Source organism: Anser anser (assembly GCF_964211835.1).
Source record: "Anser anser genome assembly, chromosome: 8".
Classification (NCBI taxonomy): domain Eukaryota; kingdom Metazoa; phylum Chordata; class Aves; order Anseriformes; family Anatidae; genus Anser; species Anser anser.
The window spans coordinates 30,732,955-30,760,160 of record NC_139728.1 but is presented as its reverse complement, the minus strand read 5'-3'; the positions used below and the strand labels follow the sequence as shown (position 1 = coordinate 30,760,160).

The window sequence follows — 27,206 nt, the reverse complement described above, 5'->3', positions numbered from 1 at the left end:
GGTGCGGCCCTGCTCCTCTTTATGCCCGAAACGCCCGCTGAAACGCACGCACGATGAAATCACTTCTGTTTATCTTAGCGGCTCCTGGCTCCCGTGCGACACGGAGGGGAGCACGGAGAGCCGTCGCGCTGCTGCCCCGGGAGCTGCCGGCTGGAAACCTCGCCTGGCGGCAGGGCTGGGGCCAGGTCGATCAGCTCGGGAGTAACAGAGGGTTCTTTAGGAGAGAGCTTTTCCGAATCGAAATAAGAGACTTGAACGATTTGCTCTGCATGTTGCGACTGCGCTGGCAGCCCTGGCTGGGAAGGGTCCTCCAGGGAAGAGAGCGAGGAGTGAAACAGGTTTCCAAAGTTGTGATAGCACGAGGAAGACACCCTGGTGACAACAGCTCAGTGTACTCAGAATTAGCATGTTCCCACAGACCACAAATTAGGTTATCTGCCCATTTCCTTACTGGACGGGCTGCAAACAGCTCCAAACAAGACTGGTCTACCTTAAGGACGTGGCAAGGTGCTGCGTAGGTCCCGATACATCCACGTCACTCGTGACCTGGGCTACATGCTGCACAGACAGGCAGGCAGCTCTCTGAGAAGTAATACACCTCCTCTGCCCCTAATTTTCTGACTTTGATGCCCCATAAAAACTCGGGAGCTGCCCAGACCAGTGTTTCAGCCGGGAAAAAAACTGTCCCTTTTTACTACTCGAGGGATGGATGCACTGAGCATGTCCTTCCCCAGATCTGAACACTATATTAGGTAACGGAGACGCGAGGGTCTTGTGCTTCCGCCTCCAGGATGATCGAGGCTGCGGACAGCTGCCTGATGCCAAATGCAGCATCACAGTGTGGCCACCAAGAGAGAAAATACCCCTCTTTATCGGGAGGCCTATGAGTCACAGATCCTTCTGAGGCTCTGCAGTTGCCTGGGCTGGACAGGGTAATAAATACAGGGGAAAAAAAGGGAATAGATGTGTTACAGTAATGTAAATACGTGTGGCCTGCTTCCACAAGCAGCACCGGGGGCCTACGGAGCTTTAAAGGTCATTTTGTTTCATTGCAAAGCTGCAGCGCCGTACCCTGCTCGCAGCCAAAGGTAAGCACAGTGTTAGGAAAGGGAATTCCCTTCATGCTGCTTGCATTCCCCGTAAGCAGGTACTTTTCCAGGTAGTTTTTTTCTCTGATTTGGAAAGTTAAGTGTCTAACGGCTGCCAAACAGAGAGGACGGATAGGATGCAGGTCTCCTGTTTGTCCACAGCACCAAATCGCCGCGGCAGGCACTGGGTGTGCAGTCAGTTGTTCTTCAGTGGGTAATGAACGTGTCAGGAATCACAGACTCACAGCACGCGGGGAACAGAGCTCCCTTCTTTGCCTATTTATCATGTCCGATCCCCCTCACACCGGAGGGTCCCGTCGTGCAAGCAGCTGTGCTCCCTCGGCTCACACTGATGTCAGTGCAATCAGGCTCGTTAGCTCAGAGCAAGATTAGCCGCTCATTTCCTCGCTTCTCCTGTAATTAACTCACGTCTTAAAAAAGTATACGCACATGCCTTAACTGATGTTTTCCGAAACCCATCAGGTTTTAGCCAGGATGCTGTCCTGCATGGTGTTTCCCCCCAGAAATTCCTTTTTGGTGCAGCACTTCTGAGAATCGCCCTGCAAACACGTATGCGGAGATCCTCCCTCTCCGTCTGCTGTTGTTGCAACTCTGGGTTTTCTAAACTACGTCTGTCAGGAAGGAGACAGGAAATTCGAGTCACACTTGCAACAGCTGTGCCATGCCTACTATCAGTCTCAAATGACGTAGTTTGGCTTGAGTGGCGCGGGGCCAGGAACTCGGCAATAGCAGAGGTCAGGAAGATAGGTCACTGTTTATACTGCTCTTGCACTCGGGAGCATGCTGCGTCTATTTGCTTTCTTCCTATCTATACTGTTTCTCTTTCCGTTTTTCTTTAATAATGTGGAGCCTAAGCATCCTGTTTTCAAAACATCGGGCTGTTTTGGTATTTACCAGCGACAAGTTTAAATGCCTTTGACCGAAAGGGGCAGTTGATTTGGATACTCTGTGAGACGAAGGCACGCTGCAGCCCCCTTCTGAGACGCACGCTGCCAACCCAGCCGCTTGTGGCACTGACAAGGTCACTACAGGCGTGTGTGTGTGCCGCCAAAACCCCAAAGCCCCAAGCCCCAAACTACTTTGTGACAACATTTACTGCTGATGAGGGAAGCGGGATGTGAGACTATTTTATGCTCTTCTTTCATAGACAGAAACGATACTGGAAGTTGACCAAAAAGTGTGGACATTGCAAAAACCGATTTTGAAAGAACAAAGTTTTGGGAACATCTTTGCTCACCCAGCTGTAAGACATTTCCACACAGAGGACCACAGCTTTTAATTACTACAATAAGCAATTTAGTCTTTCACCTTCCCGAATCCAGATGTAGCCCTTGGCAAAGAAGAAATCTCTCTAAATGAAGGGCATCAACGCCCACATTTGAGGCGCATCTTTCTCTACAGCTTAAACCCTTCCCAACTTTCAGCCTGGTATCTCTCACACAAACTCAGAAAAAAAAAATAAAAAGTATTCCTCACTTGAAAGCTCGATCTATAAACTTCTATTGCTTCCTTTGCCCCTGCACGTCGTAGTAATCGCTACCAGAGGGAGGAAGCTGAAACAACACGGGATTTGTTTGCTCAAGTTTTCCATAAAATCAGCTTATGATTCAGCATTTCTGATTTCATTAATTTCCAATTAGGAAAAAAAATAATAGCACTGGGTTTGTGCAGTACAGCCCAGCGCTGGCCTTAACCACAGCAGCGGGCTGCAGGTGTGGACGTAGCGGACACAGCTCTCGCACCAAAGACAGCGCACACTCATTCCTGGGACCCTGTGATCTGCTCCATCGGGCAACCCGTGGGTGTAAGCAGTAAAGGAAAAGGCACAGCTGCAGAAACTGTGCTGGCGAGGGAACGGGGAGCCGTCGGATGCCCCCCAAGCTCTGGCCTGGTGATGCTGGGGCAGGGGTTGCCTTGCACCCACCAGTGGCAGTGCTGGCGGATCAAGGGCTCGCTTCGGGAGATCTCTCAGCAAAATGCAGCTGCGATTGCTTGGCTTGGAAGGATGGAAGCTGGGGAGCATGGCTCCAGGCACTGGGAGGGGGAGGCGAGGAAAACGAACTTCAAAAAGTAGTGTCAGGAAGGGCGTTTGGACAACACACTTCATTTTCTTTCCGCTGCGCTGCCTCTTGGCGTACCCCCAGGACCACCGCCGCCCCTTCTGCCTGCCTGCCCCTCACCGCAGGGTGCTCCTATCGACCTCATCCCGCTCCGCGATGCGGGACACCTCGCTGCAGCACCTCAGTCCTTGCGGGAAGCCTCGGGCTCCCGCTGGCTCGCGGCGCGCTAAGAGCCGAGCGAGGAGGGGAGCGGCGCGACGCTCCCCCAGAGCCCGTTACCCACGCACAACCTCTGCCTTCGCACCCTCGCCACGTGCCGCCACCACGCGACGCTCGCTGAAAGGCAAAACGCAGCGGTCAGACCGCGCGCCACGACGGGCGGATGGCGGTGGGTGACATCCCGGGGGTCGGGGGGGGTCAGCGCCCACCAAGAAGCCCCCAGCCCCGCCGCCCCTCGCTCACCTTGTTGGAGGCCATCTCGCTGACGGAGCGGTAGGTCTGGATGGTCTCCAGCTGGTCCAGGCACCAGTCGAGCTCCTCCAGCGTCTCCATGGCCAGCTTCTGGTAGGGCTCCTCTGCGAACAGGCACACGGACATGTAGTCGGGCTGGCGCGGCGGCAGCCTCTCCATGCCGGGGCCGCCGGAGCCGCCGCCAGCGCTGCCGGAGGTGCCGCACCGCTCCTTCATCATGCGCCCGCCGCCGCGCTCCCCCGGCCGCCGCCGAGCAAATCCCCGCCCGCCGCGGCCGCCCGGCCCTCGGCCGCCCGCCCCGGCCCGCCCCGGCCCGCCCCGGCCCCGCGCCCCGGGCGGGGCAGACCCGCAGCCCGCAGCCCGCAGCCCGCCCTGCTGAGGCGCCCGCGGGCCGCGGCCGGGCTCCCCCCGCCTCCGTGCCCCCCCTCCACCCCCCAAGCTCCGCTCCGCTGCCGGCGGCCGGGGCCGGGCCGCCCCCGCTGCTCCGCGGTGCCCGAGGGCTGCTCCCGTGCCAGCCCCGCGGCTGGCCAGGGCGGGTGGTACGGCCCCGCTGCCCCGCTTCGTGCGGCGGTCCTGAACCACTTCGTGTGGTGGTGCTGCCCCGCTTACACGTGCTGGTCCTGCTCTGCTTCATGTGGTGGTCCTGACACACTTCATGTGGTGGTCCTGACTCACTTCGTGCGGTGGTCCTGACTCACTTCGTGCGGTGGTCCTGACCCACTTCATGTGGTGGTCCTGACACACTTCGTGCGGTGGTCCTGACCCACTTCATGTGGTGGTCCTGACACACTTCGTGCGGTGGTCCTGACTCACTTCGTGCAGTGGTCCTGACACACTTCATGTGGTGGTCCTGACACACTTCGTGCGGTGGTCCTGACCCACTTCATGTGGTGGTCCTGCTCTGCTTCATGTGGTGGTCCTGACACACTTCATGTGGTGGTCCTGACTCACTTCGTGCGGTGGTCCTGACACACTTCATGTGGTGGTCCTGACTCACTTCGTGCAGTGGTCCTGACACACTTCATGTGGTGGTCCTGACTTGCTTCATGTGGTGCTGCTGCCCCACTTTGTGTGGTGGTGCTGCCCCGATTCATGTGCTGGTCCTGCCCCACTTCATGTGGCGCTCCCACCCCGCTTCATGTGGTAGTCCTGACACACTTTGTGTGGTGGTCCTAACTTGCTTCATGTGGTGGTCCTGACCCACTTTGTGTGGTGGCCCTGACCCCCTTCATGTGGTCCTGACTGCCCTGCTTCGTGTGGTAGTGCCATCCCGCTTCGTGCGGTGGTCCTGACCCCCTTCACGTTGATCCTAACTGCCCCACTTTGCGTGGTGGTGCTGCCCCGCTTCATGTGGTGCTACTGCCATGCTTCATGTAGTGGTCCTGCCCTGCTTTGTGTGTTGGTCCTGACCCACTTTGTGTGGTGGTCCTGACTTGCTTCGTGTGGTGCTGCTGCCCTGCTTTCTGTAGTGATCCTGCCCCGCTTCATCTAATCCTGCTCCCCTACTTCATCTACTCCTGCTCCCCAACTTTGTATTCGTCAACCCGAAGCACACCAGCCCCGCTCCCCACCAGCCCTGACCACCGTCTCCAGCACCCCGGTGGCCCCGCTCCCCGGTGCCATCCGCCCGTGCTGCTCCGCAGGCCCCGCGCCCCAGCCTTGCCCAGCTCTGCTCCTGAGCCCACAGCTCCACGCTGGCCCCGCTCCCCAGCCTCACCAGTACCTGCTCCCCACCAGCCCTGCTCCTCGGCCTCCCCCAGCTCCGCTCCCTGACCCTGCCAGCAGGACAACGTGCTCCCGAGCGGCTCTTGCCGTAAAAGTTAAGGTTTACATAAGCGGATACGGTGAATCATAAAATCTCCCCATGAATGTAACTGCTTCTCATAATACCAGCGACATACGCTTTACCCCATAAATCTGTCAGAGTTAATGAGTTCAGCATTTCTAATGGCCCGGGCTGAGCAGGTAACAGTGACATCAGTGGTCAGGATTGCTATGATATACAGCAAAGTGAATGCTCTCTAGCACACGCGCTGGCCATACGCGTGCCCCATATGTGTGTAGACCCCAGCCCTCCCTACTAGGGGTGCACTCCCTGCAGAGCCCCTCAAGATCGGCAGGGGAAATCCTCCTCGTCCTTACCCACAGCCACAACACAACTGAGCTACGTTAGCAAGCGTTGTGCAGAGACCCCGCGCTCAGCGTTTGAAGTTCCACAGCAGAAAATAAATGCTGCCAGGGAGTAATTGAGCAACGAACTATCAGGAAGCACTTAGCACAGATAAAGAAAAGAAACAGTAAGTCTGAATCTCTGTCATCAAAGGTTAGTGGTTTTTTTTTTCTGTGCTCACGGAGCTCCAAACATGGCAAGTGCTCTCTCTCAGAATGCATGCTTCTGCGATACATATATCAAAAAGCAGGTAGAAACAGCCAAAACATACACAACTTGAGCACATTCCCTGTCTAACAAGCATATTCTCCACCAACTACTTTATCATGTAAATTAGTTGAACTGGAAGGGCTCAAGTTTCTTGCAATAGAAAATGTTTGCATTGATAAAACTAACAGGGACTAAATCATTATTTTAGGAATAGGAGAAAAATCATCTCACCAGGCAAACCAACAGGAGCTGGCCATATGTTTAAATAATGGGCTGCAACGTGTTATTGCAGAGTACTCTGCTCTAAGATTTCTAAGTAAGCAGAACCACGGCGCGAGCTACAAGTGCGTTCCCACGGCAGGGAAGGAATAGCTTTGTGGAGGAGAGGGGCTCTGGCGCTAGGCACCAGTTTAGCCCATTTGGGGGTTTCCAGCCTTGCCAGGGGTCGGCATTGCAGGACCTAGTCCCTCGCTGCCTGCCCCTACCACTCTGCTTCGCCTGAAGCCTTCACCTCCAAAGGATGAGAAGAGGAATCTGCCCTGGATAATGTATGTGTTTTCCATGGAGCTGAGCAAGGGTCCAGGCTATTCCCCTGCTCTGTAGTCTGAGTTTTGTGTAGCAAACTGGGGGGGAAGCATGGAAAAAATGTCATGTGTTAAGAACAATGAGAATTAATGGAAAAGGAAAATTCAGATTGTTAGGTATAGAGAAAGTAAGTTTGGTGCTAGGCTACTGCCAGCTCTACATTTCTTTTAGCTTTAGTTTTTATAAAATGAGATGAAAACACAATGAATGATCTATAAACAGAGGACTTAGCATTTTTAGCACGGTGTATTTGCACGGATGTGCAAATGCCCCTTGCTCCCCAGGACTGCCTGTCGCCGGGCCGCCCGAGCACAGTCTGCGTGCCCACGGGGATTCCTCGGGGCTGGAGCACAGTCACTGGCCACAAAATGTGGCAAAATCCAGCGTTGGGCCTCTTCAGGCACAACGTTTAAAGGACATTGGATTAACAATTTAAATGCAGATGTTTTGAAAACTGCCCCTTCAGGTATCTCTAGTCATTTCAAAGGCAAGCATGTGGTCAAGTGTTAGCAGACAGTTTTGCTAAGTGTCCCTTTACGGAAAAACAGTGAGTTCTGCTACTGCTCAATTCGATTTAGTGCCCAGGCCAGCAGTGTGCACATTTCCACGTGAATGAAAGCGCAGTTGTTTTTCAGAACCCAGCTTAAGAGAACTTGGGGTTTCTGCCCCTTCCCCAGCTGGCACAGTCGCCTCACTGCCCCCAACTCCCCCAGGTCGCACGCAGCAGCAGCGGCAGGGCTCCCGACAGACCCGACGCAGCAGACCACGTGTCCCTGGACTCTTCAGTTCTTAGCAGTTTCCTGGTTTTGACTGATACCTTTTTTTTTTTTTCCCATTCACTTTCCTAAGTAAATGATGCTACTGATCGGAGGCTCCATCCGCTTCTCTCACTAGCTCCATGTGCTCGGCCAAGACACCCCTTGCCTACAAGCTGCAAGAAATTCAGCCATGCAGACAGAAAGATGCTATCCTGCTCGACAGAAGGAAGACAGCGAGAGCTCAACCCTTCTGAGGAGCTCCGTGGATATCTCCTCAGCCTCTTCCTAAGTGAGCCAGGCAGGGACCTACCGGCCCCGGGACACCAACACATATCCAACCAGCCCTCCTCGGGCACAAGCTGCTCTGCTCACTCACTGTGTGCTAATTTGTTGTGACTATTTACAAATACATTGTGAAAGCCCTGGCTGTGATTCCATAGATAAAGCTAAATTCGCACCAGGTGTTTTTGAAATACAGCATGTAAAATTAAAACACGTTCTCCAAGCCCCTACTAAAAGTTTAAAGTTACATGACCGGCCAAAAGAGCAGTCTCTTTTAAAGCCGATTAGAAGTTAACTTTCTATGGGAATGATCTTAGAAGGGAATAACACAAATCTTCTAACTTTCTTAGCAGTTAATATTTATGCATATATATGTTAATTACATTTGAATATTTTAAAACTAACAGTACGTTTTGCTAATGATGAAGGACAACATATGCCATAGAACCCCAGACAGAAAACCTGAGAAGAACCAGCCCATCCCTGGAGCAACAGCCCCTGCAGACAACACAGCCGGTGCTGCGTTTGATATAGCACGATGCACTCTGCATCTGTAGCACCCTGAACAGTCAGAGCCTTCCCCAGGACCCAGTGAGAGCAGCCTTGTGAGTCCTAACAAGGGAGGTCTGACCTACTGGCTTATCTTGTTTGAGTCACGGGAATCAATGTGCACACCGCGACATGCCAGCAGGGTCTCTACGTCAATACATGGTTAGCATTAACTGCAAGGAAAAAAAAAATCCAAGGGGTTTCAACCATTTTTTTTTAGAGAGAAGAAACTTTGGTCTGCACCAGCTCTGTTCAGTGTGTGGCCCGTCCTTTGTATGTGCCCACATGGGGCACTGAGGCCTCTGCTACGCAGCCTAAGTGCAGGGAGGGGGGCTCAAGAAAACTATTTGCTGCGTCTCAGCTGGACAAAGGTAATCTTGCAAACACGGAACCGTGACCTCGGTCCCTACGTCCACCAGAGGCTGCATGGTGCCTGCAGCCCCTTCCTCTCCCCGGTTAACCCTGTGGCGGTGCTGGTGACGCTCTGGGGCCAGGGCTGACCCCGGCAGTGCAGGCTGCTGTGGAGCCAGGGCAGGGCACAGGGGGCACTGGAAGCAACAGGGGAGTTAAAAACACAAGTGGCAGAACTGAGGGAATATACAGAAGTGGGGAGAAAAGAAAAAGAATTGACAGGAGGAAAATGAAGTGCATGGGGATTATCTCGCTGAATGGCACCTAGCGTCACTGTAAGGATTCACATCAACAGCAATCAGAAGTTCGGATGCTACTTGTCATCATTTCTTTCCCCGAAACCCACGTGAAACTCCCACGGGCATCGGGAGTACAACACCCCCTGCCAGACACACTGCTAAACCTCTCCCGAAGGTTTCGATAACCCTGCCAGTAGAGCCGAACGCACATAGTCACTGACGGAAGCAGTTGTACAATTTCTGGATATAGTCTCCTGGAATACTACATGACGTCTCTTCAACTGTATCGTGTTTCAGTTTATATTTGGGTGTTGCATAACCGAGCTCCTACCCGTAAAATTACCTCCATATTCTAACTGGCATTTCCGTAATTTTTTCCAGTGCCATATGTGAAACCATTTTTGAGACAGAATAAAGAACTAATTAACAAAAGGAGTCCGTTTCAGTTCTACCACAAGTATTACACGGTGTTTGATCCAGATTGCAATTTAGCAGGAACTAAGGTGACATTTCGTCTCCAGCCCTGGTCGCTGCCAGTCCGTTCAGAGGCCGCACTTGCCAAGCCAGAAGAAGCCCAAGGTCTAACGTTTTTCAATGGGCACTCTGAAAATTCTTATATTCGAATGCATTTAAATGCAATTTATGTATGTGCTGGTATTTTGCAACAACTACTTTTTTGTATTATTTCCCCTCTATTTTCTTTTCATCTCTGCTAGCTGATGAAACATACAATACTTCTCACTAGAAAAGTGACTTAGCCACCCATTTTTAGAAGTTTTGTCCCATTTACTGACTCGCCTCTGTTATCTTTTCCTCTCTACGAGAGCTGCTAATGAACATGGACTTGAGGCTTGTCTTCTCCTTGCATACTCGGAAAGTGAACGGTCTGGGAGATCATCCTCTTTTTTGGGGAGCGATTCAGCTAAGATCAAATACGCACCTCATCGGCAGGCCCGTGAAGGGGGCTTGGACAATGAGCTCTCTCCTGGCTCTCCCCGCAGCCCGCTCCGTCCCGCGCGCCCTCGCTGTGCCTCTCGCCGGCGGCACGACCGCGCCGGCAAGTCCTCACCGCGGGCCAGGATATCCTTGAGCACGGGGCCGACGTTATCTGCAGCTGCAGCTGCCCGGCGTGGTTCCTTTCTCAGCCCACAAACCAGCCATCCCCCAGCCCAGCGCCCAGCGCCGGCAGTGCCCGAGGCACGGAGCACGGGGCTGCTCCCGAAGCTTCAGGAGAAAGGGGCAGCTTTGACCTCAACTCACACGGGAGATGAACTGAGTTGAGAAGCATCCTGGAACCAGACCCAAATGCCAAAATTCAAAGTGAGTTCTTCCCTCTCCTGATCTATTCACGATCCTCTCGTCACCCTCGTCACTTTTAAATAGATAAGCAAAGACGTGGCGTTTCCTGCTTCTGGCTGAAAGTGGAAAGGCTAGAATGTTTTAAGAGTGGCCAAAACACCAGACCCCAAGCAGGTGAGCTAAAAAATTGGAGATAAGCGGCAGTTCTCTTTGCTCAGTAGGCTATTGCCGGTGCCAAACAAGTTAAGTCTTCCACAAACTAACAGAACACACCCAAGCAGGCTCATATTGCTAAAGGTTACTGCCTCGTGAACAGATTGTCCAGTCTGGCAGGTGAGAAAGGTTGAATACGAGTATTTGCAGACATCTGTACAAACTCAGCTCTCCTCTGCAATTACACATCAAATTATGTACTGACTGTACTGATAAAAGACTTCCTCATTCTGCAAAAAAGAAATAGTTACTTCAAATGGATTGTAACTTCACTCGTAAACCCTTAAGACCTACAAGATGTTAGTCCCTATGAAAAAATACATTTCACACTGAAAAATTCAAAGATAGCCTTGATCTTGAGGTGAAGGTTCAAAAGCAAGTCACAGCAGCTCACAGCAGTCCCAACCTTTTAAGGTATGTGCTATTCCACGTGCAGAGCTGTTTGTGTACTGTGCCAGTACGGCACCTTCTGGGTTATTTACTTTTAATTACATCCTGGCTGCAATAAATTGCAGCTATTTATAATGATAAACTTCTTGAACATTTAAGGGCAGCCTCCCCCCAGCACTCTGCACACAGCTCGAGTCTGCCAGCGCAGCAGCATCAGCTGGGGCGCGAGGGAAGGCCCCCGAGTTCACCAACACTCCCATTTTCTCAATTATTCCAGTCCATTAAATAAAAAAAAAAAGGATCACTCCGTTTTAACCTTACCTCAAGAACAATTCAGACTCAGGATCAAATCTGTTCATTTAAAATTAAGACGAAAAAGATCAGTGGTTCACTTGTGCCTTGGGAAGGCTTTAGTACCGGACCTGACCCCAAACCAGCACGGAGCACCTGCCAGTGGGCAGGCACCAAAGCGTCCCCCGAATGCACAAGTTTCACAAACCGACAGCATCTACCAAAACCTGAAGCAGAACGCTCATCAGAAATGAACTGAAGTACCGGTATTGCAGAGGAAAATGCTTACTACCTCCCACTAGTGTCAGGGAAGCAAACTGCCAGCGCGGCACCGCGCTCGGTGGGCGAGCTGGGCTGCGGCCACCCGGTGAGCTGGGGGCTCTGGAGTCCAGTGTCCTCGCACGGAAACACGTAGATGTGTATCGTGGTGCTGGAAACTGCTTACAGGCACTGAAAACTCTGCCTTAGGAAATGTCCGGAAGCATGCTCCCAGCCTCCTAACTTGTACAAGTGTTTGGAAATAATATTAAGTAATAATATTAAATAATATTGTTAATGAGACTGACAATTTCTAAAGGTACCTACTGCTCAGTGTGAATCAGGACAGAGCTCCGGTTCTAGAGGTTTTAGGCATACAGGAATATTTTGCTTATTTACAAATATTTAAAATAACTTACAGAATAAAAAAGTAGACATTTTCAGATAGAGATGTTTCTTTAGAAATGTAACAATATACATTACGAGTCTTTATCACTTAGCGCTTGCCAGAGGATCTTAAGACAACCCATTTTTAATTATATAACATATTCATTACACATTGCTGTCATTGCTGTCATTGTTAGAGATGATAAGAAATGATTAAGAAGAGAAGGCAGATCCTCTGGATAATCATTTGAATGACAGATTATAATTTTGTGAGCAGTATAGATAGCACTAATGTTTACTGAAGGCTTCATTCACATTTCTCAGTCCTCGACTACTAATGACTAAGAGCTTATGCCTAAGCAAGCAACAGACCGGGATATCAGAACGCACCCAAAATGTTGTGTTGAAAACACTGCCCTGGTGGAAGCCCTCTCTGTGCCACTCTCACGGAAGAGCTGAGCCACAAAAGCCTGACCCACCAGCCTCAGCTGAGACCCCCTGGATTGCAAGCCCTGATGCAGATTAGAGAGAAGAGGAAAAGGAAAAGAGAAGAAGGAGAAGGAGAAGGAGAAGGAGAAGGAGAAGGAGAAGGAGAAGGAGAAGGAGAAGGAGAAGGAGAAGGAGAAGGAGAAGGAGAAGGAGAAGGAGAAGGAGAAGGAGAAGGAGAAGGAGAAGGAGAAGGAGAAGGAGAAGGAGAAGGAGAAGGAGAAGGAGAAGGAGAAGGAGAAGGAGAAGGAGAAGGAGAAGGAGAAGGAGAAGGTCACGGCTTAGACAAGTCCAACAGATCCAGGCGAGCTGCGGTGCTCCCTCCAGCCCCCCTCGACACAAGAACGTGCCTGTTTTAACCTGGGAGAGCGAGATTCGTGACATGCCCCGAGACAATCCCTCGCCAGCGCCTAGCATCACCCCAGGACCCGGAGCACGGCGCACGCTGCGCAGAACAGGTTCATCAACGAGCGGCGTGCCAAAACTTGACAGAAGAGGGACCGGTGCCGGCTGCCAGCCATTCACCCTCTGCCTTCCCAAGGTAGCCGTGGTTGTTTACAGATGGCGCGGACGTGTTTACATATTTATCCCTGACAATGCTGAGTGAATGGCTGACACTAAATAATTTATTTGGTTAATGTATCCTGTTAGTGCCTTCATGACTACCCGTGAGCAGAGAGCCATTTCCTTGAATTAAGCCATTGTTCCAGCAGACCCAACAAACAGACTTGAGAAAATTGTTCTGTGGATGGGTTGGAAAACTCACAGGAAACAAAATAAAAGGAGCAGAGCGCAACCGCAGCGATTCATTTCAAATCTAGAATGAAAACGCCTGGGCCTTGTAGCGCCATCCTACGCCTTGAAGCAGCCTTCGCCCTGTAAGCGCAGGGCTTTTTGGAGAGGTGCTGCGTGCTTTTTGGTGATCAGGGCATCCAGGGGGCCACATTTTCTACTTTTGCCCAAGCACAAAAGCTAGAAACCCCCCCAAAGAAGACCTGCCGCTGATCAGACGCACCCAGCAGACCGCCCACCCAATGCCACACAGTGCGCGAACACGTCCCCGGGTCCCAGAGACTTGTGTGCTACCGGCGCAGCAGGCTGCGGGGCCGGAGTTACGGCCTTATCTCCAATCATGGGAATGACAGAGCATTTAGCTTCACTGTCCCCCCCCCCCAGCATTTCACTGCGTGCAATGAAACTAATTATATCTTTTGCAAAGATAGGTGCAGATGTGCTAAGAGAGGCACAAAGCCCCAGCACCTGCAGAACAGGTGGAGCCAGTCCTCTTGAGCAAGCCCCGAACAAATGGACGAGCCTGCCCTTCTGCCCCCTCCGGATCGTATTTTTGGGACTCTGGTCCTGCCCGTCGCTCCAGCTGCCCCCTCTCACGTTTCTCACACCTGCAGCCGTCCCGCAGCGAGGGCTCTGCGCGTCCCCCCCCCGGCGCTGCACAGCCGGGTGGGAGCCGGTGCCATGGCACTGCAGGCAAACGGAGGGCACGTGGCACATCGCGGGTAACATTTTTAGCAAACCCCGCTTCAAAAGCACGGGCTCCTCCGCTGGTAACAGAGGTGAGGGTGGTGAAAGGCCTGGAAAGAGGCAAGGCACGGAGCAGCTGGCGCAGGCTCGCCCAGGGAGATGCTGGAGAGGTGGCACCGGAGGAAACCCGGCTGTGGGGGAAAGCAGAGAAAAGCTCCATGCGGGCTCCGGAGCAGCAGGAACAATGGAGCCTGTATTCAGTGATGATAGAGGAAGATAGGGAAAAAAACGAAGTGAAAGCTTTCTACAGCTAATTGCGAAAAATGACAGGAAATGAGCGAGATGCTGTTGCCAGGAATAACGCTTGTAATGCTGAAATTGGTGATGAAAGGGTTTGACATGCGCTCCGACCTCAGGGGAAACAAGGCCAAGATTTCAGTGGGCACTTCTGGGTTTCGCCTTCTCAAAGCAACGAGCGGCAATAGAAACCAACTCGTATGCTACACTGCCGAGGAGTCTGGCATTCGCCCTCCAGAGCCATTATAAGGCACTCTAATTAAAGACGGGTCCTTTCTGGGACACACGAGCGTGGCTGCCCAGAAAAGCTGCTGGGAAAACTCAGCCCCAGAGAAGTGGCTCCGGAGAGGCCGAGGGTGCCGAGGCAGCGGCTGCAGCAGCACCCGCAGCAGTGGCAAAGGCTCGGCCAGGTTCGAGCAGAAAGGCTGCAGGGAGCAAGCAGCGGGAGGACACGGCGCTGTGGAAAGCAAAGAAAGGGAGGAAGAAAGATGTCCTGCCTGTGGGGAGTGACACAAGGACTGTGGCAGACCGAGCCATGCGCGTCCCCGTGCCGCGGTGGTCCCGAGAAGGAACGGGGCTCATTTAACAACCGGCGCGGGGGCTCCCAGTGACGGGAGGAATGCCTGCAGCGTGACTCGGCCGGCTTACACGGCTCGCAGCGCGAAGACGTCTGCTAGTCATTCAGTGCCATAGTAGCGGTGATGTTTCTGAGTCAACAGCCGATGTGATCGCTGCCCGACCACCGAGCCAGCTGCGATGTAACCGGAGCACCACTGACAAGCAGTAATATTAGCCCGGAGAAATGTCACCGGGGTGTGTGTGGGGGGTCATCTGATCTATCTTTAGCCAGCTAAAAGTTAATCACCTAAGCTCCCTGCACAGTCAGTGGAAAGTGACTGGGACCTCCAAAGGGTGATTCTGGTCTATTCTCAGCACGCCGCCTGCGAGGGGCTGAATCACCCTCTGGGGGTGCCTGTCCTCCCCCGTCAGCTGCACGAGGCTCCTCGCTGCTGCAGCATCACGGGGCGGCTGCTCCAGCCCCCCCAGAGCAGCACTGTCCCCAGCGCTGGCTTTGGGGCTCACCACCAGCATCGCCTTGCTGCTGCTGCTGCTGCTGCTGCTGCCGCCTTACCACTCCTCCCAGTAGCTGCAGGGAACTGCTAGGCACTCCTCTGCCAGCAGCCATCAGGACAAGGTGGAGCCCGGAGGCCCGGCAATGCCATCCTGTTTGGGCCCCCCACGCTGCCCCGGCATCCAGGGGGGAATGCTGAGGGAAACGGTGCCAAAGCGCCGCTTCGTGTGCCCACCCAGGCTGCCCCGCGTCCCCACAGCCACGCCGTCCCCATAGCCAATGCAGAAGGAGGTCAGAGCTTTCAAAAAGAATTTGCCCCTACAAATCTGCATTTACCGTTCCTGATTTCACGTCCTTATACATTCAGAAATGGACACCACCCTCCGTGCTGACCGAGGAGTCTGACCGCTCCATGGCTCCCCAGGCCCCCTTCGCTTTTCTCAGGAAGGATCCTTCTTCCAGCCGTCACGGACGCTCCCAAGCACCACGGGTTTTCACAAACGACTCAGAGCATCCTTGCAGTCACATCCACCAGCTTTTCCAGCTTGACCCCTGCCCAGCACCATGCAGTTGAGCACAGCCACCCCCTCCAAATTGCCCCTGACCTGCTGCTCCCCATCCCTCTCCTTCCCAGGCACTGGCAGGCGCTGAGACCCAGCAAAGGCTTTGTCTGGGACGGCTGTGGCAAGAATGAGCAATTCAGCCATTTGTGCATTGGCTCTCACTAGGCTGTTTCCCCCACGGATCAATGGACCCACATTTTCCCCGAGGTTTCCCTCTCTACTCCACACCACGGTCTCTCTTTTCCCCTCTTTTCCCCTCACGCCCCCCGCAAGTCACAGCTCCAGCTGGCCTGTGGCCTGCCCCACATCAGCCCCCACACCTACACAAAGCTTTTATATCCCTCCTGTGTTACAAGTCCTTGTTCTCACTCTTTCCCTGCTCTCCTTTTCCACTTTGGTCCACTAAGACGCTCCTTGCTTCATCGAGCTGGCTCCTGCTGAAATTCCTGATCTTCCTGCACAGCAGGACGGCTGGCTCCTCAGCTCGCCGTGCGTTTTCTTCAAAATCGGCCTGTAATTTTTAGGTGGCTGCTTAGGCTGCATTAATCTCGTGGCAATGACAGTATCTTGAGGCCAAGCAGCGAATGGAAGCCCTCAAAAGCGAACAAAGGCGTTTACGAGCAGCTGGCACGCCGGAGAGACCTGGTGCTGGGCAGCGTGGCCACCCCAGGCCTTGCTTCGACCGCGATCCCCGTGACCACCCCAAGGTGAGGGCAGGGAGAGCGGCCACAGGGGGCCCTGCCCCTGGTTCGAGGCAAAAACGAAACACTTCAAGGAAACCCATAGCAAGAGGTCAGCCCGGGGCTGGGAGCGCTGAAGCCAGCTCGGCCAGAACTGGCCAAACCTGCAGCGCCCACGTTGTACCCACTGGCACCGTGGGCAGCTGGGCGGATCCGCGGCCGGGGCGTGAGAATCGGGTCAGCAAGGACCCGCACGGGCTGGCAACTCGACGAACAGACCCCTGACTGTTAGCAGTAAGCGGGCAGCTGCTTACCGATTAATCTAGAGCAGGGCGATTGCCGTTTGGTACCTTGGGAGCTGGAGAAGTCACAGCTCTCCCGATACTTTCGCTGGGCTTTGTGGCAATCGCTGCGGGTGCCCCCAAGCAGCGCGCACCGTTGCAGGCAGTCCTCTAATGGTCGGCTGGCTTGGGCAGCAGGGTACCGAGAGCCCCAGGAGCACCGCTCCTTCCAGCAGAGGAGGATGAACTGGAGGAGGCAACCAAGACGCGCGGCTGGGACCACCCCAGCAGTTCAGCGCCAGGCTGAGCACAAGGAGCTGACGGAGGAGTCAGAGTGCTGGTCTCAAGGGACTGCCTTGCAAAGATCTGGATTTACCAAATGCTGCTCAGAAGGAAGGACCAAAGCTTCGCTGGGCATTGCCGCAGAGAGTAGAACACGTTTTGTCATGAATCTCCATTCCCGCAGAAAAAGTAATGCCGACATCTGTCCAACCGAAAGAGAGCACGGGACACCGCTTGGAAAGGACGAGCTAACAAAAAGTTAAGGTCCTGAATTAAGCTCAGAAAGCACTCTTACATTTACTTGGTGTGTTTGCAGGCATCTGATGCACGTGCGCTCTAAAGCAGCTGTCTAAACCTCGGTTTTAAATGTTACAGCATAAAAACAAATGATAAAGATTCCCCACTGCACCTTCTGCATGACAATGAGGTGCAAAAACGAGGCACAAACACTATGAAAACCTTAAGGGGGGTGAATAGAAGACTAGGAGACCTCCCAGAGAAGCCATTTCTGATCAGAAGATAAGCCTAAACATTTAATCTGAAATGGTAATGAGTGAGGAAAGCTGAAGAAGCTCTGAAGAAGGATTTAGATTGGAGGTAGGGTCTCACCTGCAGGGTTTTAGCACAGGGCAGTGCCTGCAGCCTCCTTTCCCCCCTCCCAGGGGGAACAATACATTGCGGCTGCCACAAATCAGGAGCGTAAGTGACAGTGCTTTTATGGTGCCAAATGGAAGTAACAAAATGCAGGAAGCATTTTGTCAGATGTCACTTAGCAGTGATATCACGGGGGAATCTGGGAACGGGATTTGCCTGCATAGTAGGAATTCCTCGGTCCAGGGACAGGGAGAAGCCGAAATGGCAAGAGGGGCAGAATCTAATCTTGGCCTGGTGAATGAACAGGAAAGATTGCTCTGCTCCAACTCGATCTCGGGGAGCAAACACACGGTTTGGCACGTTATCGTTTTACTGACCAGGCTCGATTCCTTGTTGTCCTGCCTTAATCACAAGGCAGAAGGAGAAACACGACGTAAGAGGGTACCTCTCCCCTTAGAGCCTAGCAGAAGTGCAGAGACCGACGGCACACATACGGGAGAGATCTCGAGGAGGAATGCTGAAAATGTTTTTTCAGATGACATTTCGCCAGGAAATTAATACATGCCTCGAACGAGTTTCAGAACACAGACCACAGTTCCCAAGGCTGACACAAACGTTTAAATGAAGTGAATCCCATCACACCTCTACCGGACATGCTCCTCAAAGGGACATGAAATTGTCCCAGGGGGCTGCAGCCTGGGGGAGGAGAGGACCACTGGCAGAAATAAGCACGCAACCCCGATCTAGAACTGAGGACGAGGATTTAAATCCCAATTCCAGCATCCTGTACACCACGGGGTGCCCGGACTGTGTTTTTGTTTCCCTGGCTAAACAAGGGAAGGCCGGATCACAGCAAGATGAACATTTTAGTGTGTGACTAGAAATGTTTTCTTCCTGAGCACATGGCGTGCATGTGAATGCACAAGTGTGAGAAAGGCACTGAAAAATCAGGATATGATTATGAAATTACCTAGCTGCCCACTTAGGATTTAGCAGCACCGTGCAGCGTATTATCTCACTGGGTGCATGTGGGCTGGCTCGGAGAGGGATGGTAAGCTTACACGTGCAGGGAAACCAACTTGGATCCTGGAAGCAACATCGTTGTGCTAACAAGGCACTCCACCTAAACTAATTAGCCCTGCCTTTCAACAGGCTTAATTAGGTGGGGCACCATCCTGTGCTGTTGTGGCTAGACGGCTTCCGGCTCCGGAGCTGGCTCACCCACAGCGAGTCCGAAGGCTTCGGCACTTCGCTGCCTTGTGCCGTGCACTGACGACGTGTGTTGGAGCAAGGGCTCTTGTCCACGTGGCCCCACGGCAGAAATCAAGGAGCTGGGGCCCTCACGAGCTTTCTGTGCACGCATCCGTGCAAAATGGAGTGCCTGCGCCCCTCCTGATGCCCTGGAAACTCCTCCTTGGGAAACCATGAGCTGGCTCTCACAGCAGGCCTCAGACACAGAAGGAGCTATCTAGACAGGAGACCACAGCAATGATTGTGATTCAACAAGGGGAAAAACCATGAGTGATGTAAAGGACGAGCCGCACCGTATTTCACTGTTTTCATTTCACTTTTGTAAATCACAGGTAAAAGAGTCTGCATCTGGATCTGCCACAGAATTCAGACGTTTTCATCCACAAAGCCATCCATAGCAATTAAACCCAGTTTTGAACCAGGTTAACCTGGAGATAATAAATCTGATGGTATACGTGTTCTGTAAGAGTGAAAGTCCTTTGTGGTGAAACAAACACTGGGGTAGGGAATGGAAGAGGAACCTCAGGAACGAATCCTGGAGCTACAAAGCACGGTGCCTGATCTACCTGAAAAGCTCCTCTCAGCCACTGGCTTTAGACATAAAGACAAAGTTAATTAATAATCCTTAGCTCTTTATGAGGCAAATTATTCAGAAATTCTTAAAGGAGGGTCAGAATAAGGTCACCCAGGTGACCGTAGCAATGTAGAACATGCTGTTAGAAAAATGTTAGACCTGTTTAACTCAGATTCCTTAGCTTCTGAAAAGGTCACAATTTAACATAAAATTGTCCTCCATTTCATCTCAACTTAGTTTCCTTAAGGTCTTCCATAGGAAAGTTAAGAACGTGGCTCCCAAAAGCATCCTGGCCATAACTCCCAGGAACTCTGTAGGACACACACAAACCGCCGTGCCCGTACGCCCCACTCCCTGCCTTGAAAGCCTGGCCATGCAGTCATCCATTATGTGTTCAGCCAGCATGCCAGACACATTATATTAATTATAAAATACAATTAAATAGATTTTTTCATTACTAAATTAATTTCTTGAAAGCATTATCCTTAGGGACGGAAGCTTAAAAATTGATTTTGTTTGTAATTTTAATCTTTCCTGCTACCATAGATATTTTATGCGCTCACAGAGTAATAGTGCCTACCTCGCTGCTTTACCTTGTTTGAACTTTATGTCCTTATTTAGCCTCTCAAAATAAATGCACATGACTGTCATCCTACTGCTGAAAGGCAAAGATATCGTTACCCTGCACTGAGCCCAGCCACTCAGGTATGCAGCACGTTGCAAAAAATGACCTGTTTTGACATATTTGGTTTTCAGGTGATACTCTGAGTAAGCGCTATCAACCGATCTGTGACTGTATTAAGCTGCACTGTGGGAAGTCAGAGGATTGCTCACTGGAGATCGTGGGCTGGTCATAGAGCAGAACCAGCAGAAACTGCTTGAATAATCTGGAAGCACATGCAATTTAAAAAGATGTTACTTAATCCGCGATCACCCAGCTTTTGAAAATGAGGATATTTTACTTGTCAGGCTAGAGTCATTCAGAGAGCTCTCTGCTTGCACCCCGAGCCGTATGGATTCACTTTTAACACATCCACACGCTGTAACTCTGCGAACATTCGGAGTATGCTCTAAGTCACAAAACTACAAATCTTCAGACCTGCAGTAGCCGAAAACAGAGCTAAACTATTCATTGTGCTAATCATCTGTATTAATCTACCCTAGCAAACCATTTCAGCTGTTCGGAGCTGTGACTCAGTGCGCTTTATGTTTACTAAACCGCACGTACAGCCTTTTAAAATAATCTGTTTAAAATCACAGATTAAGTCCCACGGGTAAAAGGGTGGGGAGGAAGAGGGAGATGTCAGTATCCTACAAACCAGCATCATTTGTTTTGACAGCTTCTAATATTCCGTATTAATAGTTTCACGTGCTGATCTCCACCATGCCTCTGAATCACCCTCAGGCCGGGGCCATCACACCCTGGTCACCTTTTAAAGATCTGTTTGGGACACGGGGCAGAACTGGACCACATTTTGCCTGACAGACCCAGGGACACAGCGTTGGAATCACTACGTGGCTATCCAGAAGCAGAAACAGGTTCTGTATAGAAACACCAGACAACAATTTGCGTTTCTTCTCACATCTGGCTCATTTTAGCCAGAAAAGTGACTAAACGTGGAGGTTTGAGTCCCGCGGGACTACTTTCCTCGAGCCTGAGGTCTCGGTGCTGACCTGAATCAGGCCCTTGTGCTGGGGCTGAGCCATCGGAAAGCTGCCCCGAAGGGCAGAGGGAGGATAAACTCCAACCCAGCACCGACAGGCAGGCCTGGAAGTGCAAGTGCTTGCCAAATCGCTACAGCCACTGCAGGCAAGAACGGCCTTCCCCTCTCAAATCATATTATTTAAGAGCCTCAAAATATATTTATTTAAGGCCCTCAAAATACACCTATGTAATCTCCTCAAATCAAATACAAGGAAATCAAAATGTCAGCTACACTAACGGCACCCTTATTAACTGTCTGAGTTAAAATATCAGATTAAATGGACGTGAAAATTGAAATGTCCCCCACTGAAGGTCAACCACAGGTTGACCTACTGCAAATTATTCCAGTGGTTGCTGCTTAAGTTTTATGCTATGTGGCACCTTTCAGGATTTCTTACACTCAGCAGCACAGTAGAGGCACCTCATGTTAGCCTTGGCCAAGGTCTCAGCGCTGTAACTCACGCTACTTCTCTGAAGTAATTAATTCTGTGTCATAAGTTCAGTGAAATTCATACAATTTCTGCGAAACATCTGATTTTCAGCTGCCCGGGGCTTTCCATTTAAGGCAATTTGCAATAAAAGGCATTCTAGCGGCACACTAAATTGACCACATTTGGACGCGTTACAAACGCCGGCTCAGAACGAGCAGCTGCTGCTGAAAAATGTGGTGCGAGGAGCATCTCCTCTGCGTTCCAGTTCTGCGGTTCCTGATCTATAAAGTGCGATTAACGAAGTTTTGGCTTATACCTGGGTAGCGTGTTCCCGCTGAGCATAGATGGAAATATTTAAGAGTTTCACACGATACCGCTGAAACCCAGGAAGCTGCTGACAGTTGGTGACATTCTAGCAATAGGAATTTCGGGAAATACCCTGCCCAAAAAATAAAGGAGAAGGCCCAACTAACGCGTCTGACTAGGATCTGGATGTGGCCCATGTCCCATAAAGAATTACTGCTAAAACAGCAGACACTCCGGTTAGACTGGAAACTTGGGTCTGGATTTCTCCTCTTCCAGAAGCAGCTTTGGGAAGAAGGGAAGGAAAGCCCTTCCCAAACGCCAAATGCTAGCAAAATCTGTGAACGACAACCTGCACACCCTTACTCGCTAGTGCATCCTCAGCTTGTGAGCGTTTATTTGGGCTTCTGCTAGTGGGACTGGCCCCGGGCCGTGCTCAGCCCATCGTCCGGGCTGTCCCAGACCAGCACGTGCTGCCGGTGCCGACCCGAGCGCCCCGTGCCCATCGCAGCAGTGCCGCCGCCGCCGGGCACCTCTCGCGCAGCTCGGAGCAGGAGCAGGAGGCCAGGCTGGCTCCTCTGCTCCTCGGAAGAGCACGCTGTTTTTTCACAGAAGCCAACAATTGCTGTGGCTGTCCTGCTTTCATCGGCCTAATGCGCGGTATTTAAAGAAAAATACCTTGGTTGTAAAATGTGACCTTTTAGAATCATTTTGGTATTAAGTGCTACGCTTGTAAAGCCTCCCTGAACACATGCCTGCAGCACGAAGGGCCTAACTGGATTCAATTCGTTTTAAGTGAAGACATTGGGGTGTCTAGAATATTCCCTATGGCCTGGGATGCTGGATCCAAAGCAGCCTTGTTTAAAGGGCTGGAATCCAGAGTCTCCTGGGCACGATGCGAAAACGTCTGTTTGGTAGAGCTTTTGAAGAGCGTGGAGGTGTGATAGAGGAGTTTTCATACGCACAGACGTTCGGCTTCCTCTTGCAAAGCTATACTTACGACAGCAGGATATTTATACTAAAGTACCTATATCTGAAAGCACAGCTTTTTTAAAAAATAAATTAACTACATAAGTATTCAGTACTTAATAATGGCCACTGATCGTGGCTCCTAGTAAACAGCAAAAACCAAATAACAGGCACCTAACCTTGGGTCAGACCCTACGCCCCTTATCGCTGATGAAAGGCTCTTTGCCTCCGGCCTTTGACAGGCCCAGTACTGAACGCAAAACCAAAAGACATTAATTATCAAACCAATGCATTGCCAGGTTTTGCAGGTTGTTTTTTTTTTCATTTTGAATTCCTAAAATGATTAAATTCCTGAACGCACGACAAAGCCAATCAGCGATACCTTTAGACACGAAAAGATATCCCACAGGGACGTGTTTAGATGCTTTTTAAAGTTCACTGCTTAAAAATGTAAATCTTTGCGAGCGTACATATTTTTCCAGTGAACTGAATTAACTTAAGAACCTAGCATGTTTTATTAATAACCATAAATAATTAACAGTTGTTTCCTTTCTGTCAAAAAAGTATCCCAATTATACAATACTTAAGGCTGTCATTCACAGACACTTCTCACGGAGAAAACAATATTACGCTAAAACGTTTCATTAACTATTGGCGTAACATTCTTTACCAGTTGCACAATGACATTATGCCCGTATTAATAGGCATAACACGCTTAGCTATACAAATCTTCTTCAGTCGATCAGGAAATGAAAAGATACCGGCAACAAACCCCCAGCATTTCTGGGTGACCTGAAGGCTGCAGGCAGTCGGGGGGGTCATAGTTCGGTGCTGCCATGGGGGGACCCCCGAGTCCGAACCGCAGCTCGGAACGGAGGCACTGACGAGACGGAAAAGCGCATCAGCAATCCCCTACTCCCTTTTTGAACCCTGCCTGGAATATATATCGATTTTAAAAGATCTTTTGTTTTTAATCTTTACAATTGTTATGCCGTCCTGTACAGTTAGCTCTGGTGGGCAAAGCGTTTACCCCGCTGAGGACACCAAACAAATCCAAATCCTGTCCGTCGAGGCCGGCGCTTTACCCTCTCGCGTCCCTACGAGCTAGAAACTGCTCCCACCAGGACTAATAAATACCAAACGCTCAGCGGGAGCGTTTGCCCGGCTACGGACCAAAAGCTTTGGCTGCTGACAATCACAAGACAAAGTCAGAAATACTTACTTTTTAAAACACAACAAAAAAGCGACTTACACTCGGAATCAGATCCCGCAGGAGGACACAGCTTTGAACATTGGGACTGTCCGAGGACAGGCTGCTGCCTCTGGGACTTGTGCGGTGCATTACCCTGGGAAAGTCTCGGCACAGATACTCCGATGCAGCCTCTCACACTCCCATTGCCAGCTGTGTCCGGGACACAATGCTGCAGCAGTGAGCTCAACCTCGGGGGAGGAAGGAGAAACTTATATATAGCTGCTGCGGGGATGAGCCATGGGTGCTTTCAGGAGCCCGTTTCAGCTCTCTCTGGCTGGAAAATGCTGATGACATGGAAGCTGAAGGGGCTCGAAGCAGTGGGACAATGAAGAACCCTATTCATCACTAAGGCATGCACAAACTGTGTCCCGCAACCTAAAAAAATAACTCCGCCTGCCAGCAGCTTGGTTTGGGTGCTTTTGTTTGTTTTGGTTTGTGTTTTTTTTTTTCACAGTCCAAGTACGTATTTCTCAAACTCATATGGAACTGATTCAGTGCATTGAAGGCTGCGATGTCAAAATCGCACCCACAACAGCTATTATCATTCTGTGCAGAAAACAAAAGAAACACAGATTTTATCAACTCCGATATTAGCGATGGCAAAGCCTTATTGTCTTCACGGAGGCCTTAAGCAATCCCGCCCGAATGGGAGCTGAGGAAAGCAATGCAGGGCTTTCAGGGCTTGACCTGTGTTTAAAGAGCAGAGTGAACGTGGGGACACAATGAAAGCACGCCACTAGGAAGACCGCCTCGTTGCCACCTTGGCTTCGCAGTTGGCTGGATCATTCACAAAGAAATCAGCCAGCAGCCCTTTTAATAACCTATGACTGTTTTAATGGGTTTACGCTACACAGCAGAGTGTGGGATCACCAGTGAGATGACCAAAAACCAGTGTTTCAGCTCCTAAACCGACTCTGCAGTCGATCACAACGTACCTGCTGACCTCGCCAAGGGAAGGGCGCTCCCTCCACCTGCGTGAGGGTGCCCCCTGCGCATGTCCTCAGCTTCCCAGCTCACCGCCCCGCCGGAGCCCCCGTCCGACGGCCGGGGCCATTCCCGACACGGGGCCAGGAGCAGCAGAGGTGGCACAGGGATGCAGGTGCCCCAGCAGGGCCAGGAGCAGAGAGCCCAGCCCGCGGAGCCCAGAGCAGCGCAGGACCGCGCGGGGAGTCCCGCTGGCACCCGCCGCCGCCCCGGGGCCGCCGGTGGCAGCTGGGCCCCGGGGAGTGACAGGCTCCTGATGGCAGCAGCACGTGTAGCATCTTCATGTGACATCCACAGGTGGGGCGGAGGGGAAAACAGTTTTCATCTGTTGCTATGGAGCCGCGATTAGCTTGTATGTCTTCAGAGCCTGCCGAGGAGAAACGACGGCTATTTTCTTATATAGATGTCATGAAATCAACCCTTGCAGAATTTCTGGAGTCAAAGGCTAAGCAGGTTTGCCTGAATACCTTCTGTTACTTGATATACGAATAAATCTAGCCAGGAGACCTAAAACGGGTGTCGTTTTTCAGCTGGAGTTGATCACAAAAAATTACACTTTAGCCTCATTTGGAGTTTACGTGCACAGTAACGTAACGACAGCGCGCTAAATAAAACGCAGCCATTATCTTTGCAGAAAACGAGCCTCAGAAAATTAAGGAAAAAAAAAACAACAAAAACTGGTAGTATTGCAAGGCACGGTGATTTCAGAATCAACTTTTCCCCTATTCTCTCCAATTGCTAAAAGAAAACCTGATGTTCTTCTTTTAAAATGTGTCTGCCTCTAGGTCTTTGGCACAGGTTTGCTGATGGGAGGGCCGGCAATCTATTTAATGACTGCATTGACGTCAATAGCATAACTGAAATACTTACTAAGATGCATGAGTCCAACTTTCAGGGGGTGTGTGTTCGCAGGCAGGAGCAACACACGAAACGGACTCGCCGTGGGAATGAACTGCCCCCGCCGAGCGGGGATCGGCCCCCGGATGTCAGCGGGCCTTTTCCTGCAGGTAGCTCTTACGGCTCGCTCCGAAACACGCTTTTGATTTCCCCCGGCAGCACGAATCACCTCTTTGTTCAACGGCCTTAATTTTACGCAGTCGCGTCACTCAGCTGCTATCTATCTGATTTCTTCGGCAGTTTTGCTAGTTTCTAAATCATCTGCATCACTACAGGACCGCAGCCCTTAGCAGCAACATTTGCGGGCAGCAGCATTTGCAGATAAGCGCGCAGCCCCACTGCTTTACGGTGCGCAATCAGTTACTTTTGGCTCGGCTATCTGGTGGCATGCGGCTCCCCTCGCACACTCTTTGAAAGCCTAAAACACGGCATCGACTTGCACAAGCTGCCTCAAAATCTAAAGTCCAGATCTTGCAGTCCTCAGCCAAACTCACGGCAGAGCAAACCACGAGAACAGAATTTCAGGATGAATCATCTATTTTGTAGATGCCCAGAGCCATTGTCCGCACGCCGAGCAGAGGAAGTCTGGTGCAAGAGCACCAGCTCCGTGCTAATTACACGGGATTTATAGATATTTGTAACTTTGATGCACAGGGCTTCTTAACTCCTACAGAAAGTTGGGGCTCTCATTAGCACGAGCACCAGCTTTATCCAGTCTTTTGTTTATGCTTTATACAAATGTTCGTGCACGAGTCTGTGTACGTCTTACACCCACATAAAAAATGAAAGAGTACGAGTTTTGAGTTCGTGTAAAGGCATGTGAGAAGTGCAGACAAACGTGCGGATGAGCAGGGAAGCAGAGACTGAGGCACAAGCAAGAAAAATACCAATCTTTCACTCCCACCCCCAGAGAGGAATTTTAACAAAGCTTTAATCCCATGAGCCCTGAAAAGCCTGTGTGTGACATATCCCAAAGCGCTACACCCCCCGAAGCCTCGGGTTGCAAAGCCAATCAGCTATATTATATTGCTAGGTATATAATTAATTGTGAGGACATACTGTAATTATTCAGTGTTGAAAGTATCCGAGGGGCACTTGGCTGCCTGCTCCTGGGAGAAGTTTCTGCAACGCCCCCAGGGCTGCAGGGAGCACACCGTGCGAGGGGACCCGTGAGCAGCACTGCAGTGCCCCGGCCTCCCGAGAGAAATGCTGGGGGAAAATGACCTGTGCTGGGGGGAAATGACCTGTGCTGTCATGGGCACCGATCTGCCAGCAGAGCTGGGCCGCCTCTCCCCAGCCCCTTGGGAATCCAGCGGCGGCTTCTCGCTCCCCGTGGCATCCCCACCGGTGCGGCGCTTCCTCTGCGGCCCGGGATTCATCAGGGCAGCAGCGCCCGCCAGGAACGAGGGGCCTTTTACACACAC

The 27,206-nt window shown here is 51.4% G+C and overlaps 1 protein-coding gene across 6 annotated transcripts in view; it reads right to left on the bottom strand.

Moving 5' to 3' along the window:
* PDE4B (phosphodiesterase 4B) overlaps positions 1 to 27,206 on the bottom strand; it is a 191,148-nt gene that overhangs the window by 23,416 nt on the left and 140,526 nt on the right. For all 6 annotated transcript variants that reach the window (XM_083845730.1, XM_083845729.1, XM_083845731.1 and 3 more), the window contains one exon: positions 3,632 to 3,744. In XM_083845730.1, coding sequence (XP_083701856.1) covers positions 3,632 to 3,744 — 113 coding nt within the window. The remainder of the gene's footprint in view (positions 1 to 3,631; positions 3,745 to 27,206) is intronic.